This window comes from Primulina huaijiensis, chromosome 1 (assembly GCF_012295235.1).
Source record: "Primulina huaijiensis isolate GDHJ02 chromosome 1, ASM1229523v2, whole genome shotgun sequence".
Classification (NCBI taxonomy): Eukaryota; Viridiplantae; Streptophyta; class Magnoliopsida; order Lamiales; family Gesneriaceae; genus Primulina; species Primulina huaijiensis.
The window spans coordinates 23,719,125-23,729,973 of record NC_133306.1 but is presented as its reverse complement, the minus strand read 5'-3'; the positions used below and the strand labels follow the sequence as shown (position 1 = coordinate 23,729,973).

At 33.8% G+C, this 10,849-nt stretch overlaps 1 protein-coding gene across 2 annotated transcripts; it reads right to left on the bottom strand.

Annotated features, from left to right (window-relative positions):
- Nucleotides 1-1,760: 1,760 nt before the first annotated feature.
- Nucleotides 1,761-3,435, bottom strand: LOC140986495 (dof zinc finger protein DOF2.4-like). Of its 2 annotated transcripts, none has more exons than XM_073454769.1 (2): nt 3,275-3,435; nt 1,761-3,055 (listed from the first exon to the last, which is right to left on the bottom strand). In XM_073454769.1, exons 1-2 carry the CDS (start codon nt 3,323-3,325, stop codon nt 2,054-2,056), a joined length of 1,053 nt encoding a protein of 350 aa, XP_073310870.1. In that variant the 5' UTR covers nt 3,326-3,435; the 3' UTR covers nt 1,761-2,053. The 2 variants fall into 2 exon arrangements, with proteins under 2 accessions (XP_073310870.1, XP_073310878.1); XM_073454777.1 differs by having other exon boundaries at nt 1,761-3,052; nt 3,275-3,433.
- Between the last annotated feature and the right edge of the window lie 7,414 nt (nt 3,436-10,849).

Below are 10,849 nucleotides of genomic sequence, written 5' to 3'. Positions count from 1 at the left end.
GAACAAAAGTCGATAATTCTCTCAATCTTTCGCTCCCATTTCAAAAGAAACATTGGTTTCTGGGATTTATTTCCAAACACTTTTTCGGGTTTTGGAATTGGAAAAATGCTAATTTGAGTGGGACATCAAGAAATTTTTGTGTCTTTTGAGAACCTTGTCAAATCCATGCTGACTACCTTTTTTTTATAACGTCGAAAAATTCAAACTAAATATCATTACAATCAAGGAGACAATTCCCATTAGATATTCTTGTTACACATTATTGACAAATCATTGTAAAAGTTTAGAGCATACATATTATTAATGAAATTGTCTCCGGAAAGTGCCCAGCAACTGAAGTACGTAAGTCTAGGTAGATTTTCTGAACATTTTCAAGAATTGTGCAAAAGCAACTGGTTTGGATTTTCTTGGTGATTGCCATGCATGTATTTTCTTCGTTAGCTAATTGTTGGAGAATCCCAAGAATAAGTGTTGAACAATGAAGCAGATATCTCCACGATGAAATGATATTATCGGATTTAAATACTCATGGATTTGCTTTTGAACTTTACTCAAAAGATCTAAAACTAATTAAGATATCATTTCGTCTTATTAACTCATGATGTATTTCCAATATTGTAAGACTTTGATTGAATTCCCGAAAATTAGAAAGATGATTGTGTGGTTGAATGAGGGAAACTTCAACGGTTAATATATAGATTTTTTATCTTTTATTGAATATTAATATGATTCCCTAATGTCAATATCAGAGTGCTATATGTCATTAATCATTATTCCAATTAAAATAAGACTAAAAATACATGTACAACTATTAGTTATCCAATTTGCATTAATATTAGATTAATGTAGCAGAAAGAACAGTGGGAAGACGGGAAAAACAATCTAACTTGAATTTGGCATGAAGGAGAATTAGCATGACTTAAGAATGGTGAATATAGAGAGTGTTGCAACACTTACACAAATATATGAAGTTTTTATGCACAAATGAATTAGCTAGGCACCTATATATTCAGTATCCTTGAACTGATCTTTACCATATAATTCTAGTTTAATTCAATAATTCATCCTATCAGATGAAATCAAGATTCTAGTATTTTTCTTTTTGAAGGGAGAGTCCAGTATTTTTTTACTTGTTTTAATCATGAGCAAAGAACATTAGGATGTATCGCGGTACAAATTAGATATTTATCATTGATAAGAATACAATAGATTTCGCATTTTTTTCGCGACAATGCTTATTACGTACACGAACCATATTTCACATAGTTCCCTCAATTCTTTGAAAGAAATTTATGACCCCTAGAAACTTTGCAATATGAATGTATGGAGATTGGAGATTATAAAACATCAAGCCATATCAGTAATATACGTTACATGAATATTGGTATAAGAAAAAATTAGGAGTAAGTAATCTACATATCTACAAAGGCATAAAAGTGATAAAAAAAAAAAAAATTTATCACAAAAACTTGCATGAGACCGTCTCACGGTTTAATTTTGTAAAACAGATCTTCAACTCGACATGATCTGACCATGAAATTTATTTTTTTGTTAAGAATATTAATTTGTTTGTTAAGAGTATTAAACTAGTTAGCTAGCAAGGAAAAAATATATAGTTGAATTTAATTGCCGCGATCGTCTGCTAGCTTGTATCTTGATTGCATGCATGCAAAAAAAGTTACAAAATCTTAATTTTTTCCCATTGTGTAATTATATAATTAAAAGGGATTTATTATGTAGATATCAACCTGGATTGAATATGAACTTCCAAACATCAAATTTCTTGAAAAACATTAGATTTCAACGATGTCTAATTACCATACAAGGCTACAAGAGATAACACATACAACACAAAAATTAAGATAAAAATGAAAATATTTTAACTTACCGATATAATTCCATGGTTTTCCGATCCTTCATTTTTCGCTAGAAAATCATATCAAATTTACTTGAACCAACCTTCAATTTTCTTTCACCATTTTTGTCTTTTGAGCCGGATCGAAGCTTTAAAAGAAATTAACTTCACATACCGATCGAAACATAGTTAACAAATTCACAAAGGAGTATTTCTGGAAGAAGAGCTGAAAGTTGAAAGATCGGTCCATGCAGCAGCAGGACTGCTCCAGTTACCATTATTTCCTTGTATAGTTTCTTCCAATAATTTCCTTGATAAATTAAGCTCAGGGTTTCCTTCGATTTTCATAGACGCTGAAACTTGACTGATCATTGAACTAGAAATCTTGGGTCTCAACTGATCAATATGACCCGTTTCACCGCCTACTAGCCCCGACTCACCGCCTTGAAACTGGTACATCCCTGCTGGAGATGGATCTAAACAACCGCCCAAGAAAGGGAACTCCTGCAGTCGCCATGGCTCTCCGCTGCCGCTGGAGAAAAGTGAAGCGACCCCACCACCACCAAGAAAGCTGCTAACGCCCGTAGGAAAGTTCATCCGATGATCACTTGCAGTACCAACCACCGGCGAAGATATTCCACTGTAATTTAACGCCATTTCGTTGCTTAGGTTATCCGTGAATTGACTTAGAGGAGACATGAATCGAAGAGGGGGAAGGATTTGAGGTGTGAGGCCTAGTAAATTACTTTGTCCTCCATTAATGGTGGAGATATTACTCGTAGAACTGCCGGTGGGTTGTCTATCGCCACTAGCAGGAGACTTTGAGTTGTTCGACTTGCTTCTTTTGTTCCTTCGGCAACCCCCACCAACTGGAACATTTCTCAGTGCGCCGCCTCTGGTCCAGTACCTTCTGCAAGTCTTGCAAAAGTGACGCGGCTGAGATAGACTATAGTTGTTGAAATAACAAAATTTTGTGTTTGCAGACTCGCAACGAGGGCACTTGAGAGCTGTTTCTGGCAACGGTATGTTAGCGAGCCTTGCCCGTTCCGACATGGATCCAGAGCGGATTGAACCGGCTCCCCCGCCTCCATGTGGCTGCAGAGGTGGCGGAGGAGGAGTGACAGGCAGCAGTTGTGGCGGTGGGATCAGAGAAGGGTTTGCACCGCTGCTGCTTCCAATTATCTGCTGACTAGTTTGCTGCTGAAAACAAAAATCAAGAAAAAGAAGGTATATTCATCAAGAAATTAAAGAGACCACAGGTATAAGATGAAAAAAAACAGATTAACAAAAAGGGGTCGGAATATTTATCTTTAAAATTCTTTACTTTTGCAAAATTAAAGCATATGATAAAAATAATAATACATCACACAGAAAAATAAAGATGAAAAATTCTTTTAAAACCCTCAATTAATATGCTACCTGCTGCCAGTTGGAAGGATCAATATAAGCAGGAATGGAAGAAAAAACCATTGTTCTTGAGCTTTAATTCTTTCTCTTTTGTAAAGGTTATTTGGTTTTTTTGAGAGGTAGTGGAGGAGAATCACATCAACTAGAGGCCAGCCCTGAGAGAAAAATAAAAAAGGAGAAAGAATATAAAAAAGAAGGATGAGAATATAATAGGAGCCAAAATAAAGTAGAGGTTCTTATGCATGTATACACACACACACACACACAAACAGCAAGCACTAAATTGTTTTCACTATGTCTAGCCAGTTTCGTTTTATTGCTTTTTAGGGTTTCGAGACTACTGTGATGTTTTTTTAGCTTTAATTATTACTTAGTCTTTAAGCTTCTCTTCTGGTACCGCACTACAACAAAAATAGCTTTTCGCAGCGCACATTGCACGCTGCAAAGTTGAAAGCTGTTGAAAGTTCAAGATTATCTGCGGCGTGCGTTAATACAAACTATTATTCGCGGCGCGCCTATGCACGCTGTTGATAGTCATAGCATAACCGTCGCAAAGTAGCGACGGTTTCAACATTCCGTCGCTAATATTAGCGACAGATTTTATTTAAATTCCGTCGCTACTTAGCAACAGAATATTAAAAACACCGTCGCTATATTGCGACGGTGTTTCAAAATTTCCGTCGCTAATTAGCGACAGAATTAAAATAAAATCCGTCGCTAATCTTGTTGTTACAATAAAAAAAATACGTTTATAATTTAATAAATCTTAAAAAAACGTACACTATAATAACAATATTCATCTTAACTAACACTTAAAAATTTACAAAAAAAATTGAAACAAAAATACGTATCTTAAATCGAAATTTAAAAAAAAATTGAAACAAAAAAACGTACCTTAAATCGAAATTTAAATTGCTTGAGAGAGAAAAATTTTAAGTGTTATGAAGTGTTGAGGTAGAATGTGGTTCGACTGGTGGTATTTAAAGACAATTTGCGACGGTTTAGGTTTTACCGTCGCTTTGAGCAACGGTTTTGTATTAAACTGTCCCTAATAGCGACGGTTATTAATTTGTCGCTAATAGCGACGTACTTATTCCGTCGCTATTAGAGACGGTTATAATAAAATCGTCGCTAATTTGAATTTTTGGCGACGGTTATATTTAACTGTCGCTAATGTTAGCGACGGCTTGACTAAAACCGTCGCTAAGTTAGCGACGATTTGAAAGAAACCGTCGCTAATATAAATATTGCGACGGTTTTCAAAAAGTCGTCGCTAAATATTAACGGCGCACATTTTCATGCACGCTGTCGTTTATATAATTTTGTAACGGCACACATAAACGCACGCTGCGGATATTACTTTTCCGCAAGCAAGCCGTTAATACTGTCAAGTGCAATAATATCAACAGCGCACATATGAGTGCACGCCGTTAAAAGTAATATTCGCAGCGTGCTTTTAATGCACGCCGTTGATGACGTGCTGCGGAAAATCATTTTTCTTGTAGTGCCGGCCTTATTGCATGAAAAAAGTAGTGGTTTTTGTATCGTTTTTTTGTTTATTTATATAATATAGCTATAAATAATATGTATGTGTGTGTGTGTCTATATATATATATATATATACTCACACACACACATGTGCTCGTGTGCGTGTCTGTGTGTATATATATTTATATACGTATGTATGTATATATTGACATATAATGAGGAAAATGGAAAAATTCATTCTAGAAATCAACTTGAAAGGTTTTTGGTCGGCTAACTGATCGATTTCCAAATCATGACCAAAAATAAAATTTTCTTAATTATTCCTGATATTGAAGCTAAGTACTAGCAAGAATTGTATGTCATCCAAGGAGCAAAAAGGAAAATTACACATATATGTATTATTTTTATGTGGTTACATTAAATTAGGTTATGTCATCTTTGATTATAAATTTACAACTTTCAAGTGTTCATGTTGTGTGTTTAGGATTCAAAGAATTGTTAGATCCGTAAATATGAATCGATAATTCAAGAGTTATACTATTCTAATTCGAAGATTTCGAGTTGCACATCCAAATTGCGATAGCTCAATCCGTCTTACCGATAAATATCACTTTTTTTTCTTTCCCAATTCCTTTATGTTTTTGTTTATTTTTATTATTTTTGTTTTTAGGAATTTGTGAATCACCCGTAAGATAACATGGGTATTTGATGGCCCAAAAGTGCCTGTACGATCTGCAATCTATAAGTTCACATTTGGGCCTCCTTTGGCCCAAATAGGAATTTAGTAAATTCGAGGTTTCGAATGGAATTTATCAAGAAAAAAATTGCATTAGAGGATATGGAAGATTTGAGTTTGAGGAAGTATTTGAAGAAAATATTTAAAACGACTTTAAATTGTGATGGATTTGGAATTCATTACAAAATAAATAGTTTGAGGATTTGAAATTTAGTGTCAAATGGATTGATCAACAAATCAATTTCTATGTAAATTGTACATGATTTAATTTAAGAAGAGCAATACTACTTCTACTTCTATGCTTAACAAGAAGTAAAAACTTACACCACTGATAAAATATGAATAAATCTTTCACATCATTATATATATCCACCAAACGAAAACAAATTTTGCCGATAAATCAAGAACCCTCAACCAAATAACCAGATCAATTGACTCCGTATATATATAGAGACAAAGTACATGGATGAACGTGTGATCAAGGGATCAAATCCGCGCGACATAGAGGGCAACTCGGGTGACTGTCGACCCACCTATCGATACAACTAGCATGGAACGCATGAGAGCATTCGGGCAACAATCGTACCCCTTCGCCTTCCATGAATTCGCCCAAACACACCACGCACACATCTTCGATGTGCTCTCTCGAAAACTCGGACGTGACAATCACTTGTAGTGTTACATCATCCATATTTTTACCGGTAGGCGCATTTTCTCGACCATTCTCAATATTATCTTGCCCTAGATTCGTGGAACTCGAACGTATGGCTAAGCAATGGAAAATCGCTACAACTATGGCACCCGCCATGATCCCCATAAGCCCCACGAGTATGGGGTTCATTTCAAAATGGCTATGGTGTGTTGTAATTTTTTTTTAGTTAATTTTGTAATGAAGGATAAATTTATAATATAACACTATCGTGTGGCGTTACGGGCACGTCACTCTAGCTTGATGAAGGAAAATATTTTATGTACGTGAACGTATATTTGGACTCACTTACTTGGAAAGGATGCTGTATGTGAACGTAAATTTGGACTTAATCTACGCTTGTTTTGGATTTTGTGCAAGATTATCTAAAATTTCGATTCAGTTTAGTTATCCTATCTAACATCGGTGTTGATTAGCATTGAGTTGTTGTCACATTATAGGCGTCGACGCGTGTGTCAACAAAGTAGATCTATATTGTTAGTGGAAATATTATTATTTGTTCAGATCATATTAATCCATCCTCTTTATTTTTTTTTGTGTGTATGTGTATACATATACATAGATATGGCATGTCTATCATCTGTTGATCGACAAATCTAGTGGCCAAGGAATTTTCAGTCGAATGATATCAAAACTCAAGCTTGGGATCGGCCAAAAAAGAAAATCGAGTCGAGTTTGATTAGGTGTTAGTCATGTTCGGCTTGATTCGACACGATCAGACTCGAGCCAACGGCAGCACGGGTGTCCATGAAAATTGTTTTTATAGTAATTTGCTGGTGTACCCCCAATGAAAGCGGATGGTTTTAGTCATGACTTCAAGACCTAGCCATGGTACGGGTTGGACCTGGATCCCGATTGAACTCGGCACGTGTTCAACTGGCCAGTTAACCGGTTCAACGAGTTTGGCCAAATCGTGACCGCAAGTCCGTAATCAACCTTAGGTTGGCCGACAAGTTACATTTTAGCCTTTTTTAAAACCATCGACCCGGCGGGTTGGCATTATTATTTTTTTAAAAAAAAATGTACGGTCATGATAAAGTGGCCGTTGAGTAACCTGGCGGGTTTGAATCGTCGGAACGACTGTTACTATTATTTTTATAAAAAAAAAATTGTCCAGGATTTGCCAGATGATTGTTGATCATGCTTAAGTGACCATTGTGCGACGGTCAACCCAACAGGTCGACTTGACCTTGACAAGCAGGTCGACCTTGCATTTTTTAACAATCTAACCCTATAAATACCCATACCTCTCTCGTTTTGTCACACAATTCTCTCTCAATTCTCAATCTCTCATTTCCAAGTCAAGCTTTATTTTTTTATTATCAAAATATCAAGTGTCGACTATTGTCAATTGTTTATTTAATTTCCTATTTATTTCAATTTTATTTTTATACAAATGACCGGATCAAGTCGTAGGGGTAGGGTAAAGAGTATCATGCCCGAGTTGGATGATCACAATTTTCCTTCATTCAATGTTGACGGTTATCATCTTGATTTTTCTGATTAGGAGTAACGTCAAGAAAAAGAGGCCCAACAAACACGTCATCGTCCAAGTCAAAAAATTATGAGCAATCCGATATCTCCAGAACTCGAGCGGCGCCTCGTCGCCCATCTGATATCTTCACCAAACATTTTGAAAATGTGATGCTTCCCTCTGGTGATTTTCAATGCATATTTCTCGAAAACGTACAAATTTCAACAAATATGTGGTTATGGAACTTTAACGCAGTATGTCGAGAAAAATCAACTAATGAAAATTGGTTTTGATCGTTATCAAATCCAAATTTTCGTCATTATCGTCTCAAATGAGTAATGATTCTCAACTATTTAAATTTTTCGAATCTCAGTTTGGAGAAGCAACAGCTAGATATTATGCGATTGAAATCTTTTTTTAGTTTTTAAAAAATTATCTTTCAACTAGTGCAAATATTTCTATTAAATATGTATCTCATAAAATACACTCCAACACACACTTAAAAAATTAGTTCTTGAATAAAAAATAATTAATTAAAGAATTTATTAGTTTAAATAATAGAATTTCTTTGTGTTCGGATATTTGAATTGATCATTGACAAAATTGTTCATCTGTGAGTATTACATGCCATTGAATTGATATTTTTTGGAACATTCAAAATATATTGCTTACAAATAGGTGTTTAAGGAATCATATACAACACAATATTTCCCGACTTATATTTGTTATTTTATAAGAATATGGTTTAACTTCTCAAATTTTTCAATTTCTTTTGATAATACTAATACAAATGCTTCTACTGCTAGTGAGCTTATTAAAAAATATAAATCGTCATTAAATAGTGAATTCTTTTCATATTAGGTATACATGTGATATTTTAAATTTGTGTGATCCAGATGTACAAAAAATTTAAAATCTCATATTGAACTAATTAGGACCGCAAATCATTAACTTTGGACACATCCTACAATTACGAAACAATGAGGCAAAGTTTGAAAAAATGGTATGAGACCTAAACGGTTTGCATGAAATGTTCCGACACGTTGAAATTCAACATATATAAATTGTTATTATCGTATTTTGAATATAAAGATTTATTATGTACATTTTTTCATCATCAAGTTCAAGATCGTAATATTTATTTGTTTTCAAATCCATTGAACATATGCACTAGTATTTGTGAAACTTTTAAAGTGTTTAAATTATCCGGTGTTTATTATCATACTTTTCATTTAGTTTTAACATATTGTGGCAACATTAAATACGTTAAATCTAGTGATGATACATTTATTCAATGTATTTATGTCATGAAAGAAAAATGAGCAAAATATTTTTTAGAAATTCCTGAAATATTTTTATGATGCTTTTGTTTTAGATTATAGACTTAAATTGTATGGTTTACAAGAAATACTGACATTATATTATGATTATTTAGACCCTGCTACGAAAACAGTTTCATCCACCTCATTGATTTTGTTTAATAATAGAACTCATTTATACGATATTTATAATATGTATACGACCAAATATGGTGGACAAATTGTTTCACATGAAGCACAGTCCACTAACACTAGTAGTATCGGTTTTAAACTTACTAACACACAACTTTTATTAAGAAAACAGAAGAAACGTCCACAAGGATCCTCAAGTTCCAGTCAGGAACTTGAGAATTATTTTACCAATACTTTTGATTTTATTAATGCAGATGAGGACATTTTAGACATATTGCGATGATGGTCTAAAAAAACACAAGTATTTTGTCTATAAAAGTAAAAGAAACTCTAGTTTGCCTCATTTGATCGGTTGCATTAGAACAAGCTTTTAATACATTAGAATATAGGTGTTGTAGCTTGAGATCGGAAAATTTGGAAGTCGTTGATTTTGTCAACATAAAGGGAAAATATAACCAAGTGTGTAGGTGTTTCTAATTAACTTAATATATATCCCTTGGGCCACATAAAGGTTGAGGGAAAAAGTTGAAAAAATAAAAAATAAAGTGCGTTTCATTTTTGATGTTCTCCATTACTAAGGGTCATTTTCTTATATGCCTTGATTCTCTTTCAGCCAATATAATACAATTTTGAGTTACTATCGTGTGAGAAATAGTTGTATCCACTATTGTAACTAATTTGACAAATACTGATAAAATTATTATATTTGGATTATTTGAATTACGTGCATCTTTAATATAATTTATATTCTTACATTGTACAATTATATATACACTAGACAGCAACCAGCGTTTACTTGTCAACACATAATTTTATTTCTTTTCAAGGATTTATTAAGGGGGTTGCAAAAAAGATAAATGATGCTGCAAAAATTAATCCCCCTTCCCAAAATTGCTTTAGATTATGTGATCGTCTAGCAACGAAAGCCTGAGAACTAGCAAGAAATCAAGTAGAAGGTGTCGAATTGTTCTCGATAGAATCCCTCCAACGCTCGAGAATGAATATTTGTTGTGCGTTGAAATATGCATGATGTGTTAAAGTGATACTAAATAACCTCGTATTAGATTAATACTATGAATCAATTAATGTAGATTTGGTATGAAAGAACTGTTGGGCTTACACAAGAGAGAAAACGGATTCCCATTTTCAAAACCACAAAGTCTTTGTCCTCGAACGATATAAAATAATGTGTTATTGCACAAGCAACTAAGCAAGAATTATAAAAAGGTTATAGATACCATTTACATTTTAATATTGTCATGAAGATGGAACTTACATTATCTATTCTTTGGTGTCCGTTGAGAAAATATATGGATTAACGTAATAATTTGTAAATCATGCTACACAGATAAACCACATTGGGTAAATTTTTTATGTCAGACTCGTTTGAAAAAATTTTGATGTAATAAATCGAATTCATAATCATTGATCAAGTGATCGATTACCCAACAAACGTATTTATTGCGAGATGGCTACAAATACCATTTATTAATTTAGTGGAAGTTTGCACATTGACTAGATGAGGACGTTGATTGAATAAAAAGAACAAGAATGCATTATTAGGCAATAAAATAGAATGATAATTAAAGTAAACACTATTACTTGACAAGTGTTAAAGTTTCAGAATCCTTCGAATTCGTGCTTGAATAAGCCAAGAAAAGGTGAATCTACGATTTTTTTGGTAGAGAGCACCAAGGGGCTGAAATCCACCAATCAATAAGCACTATAA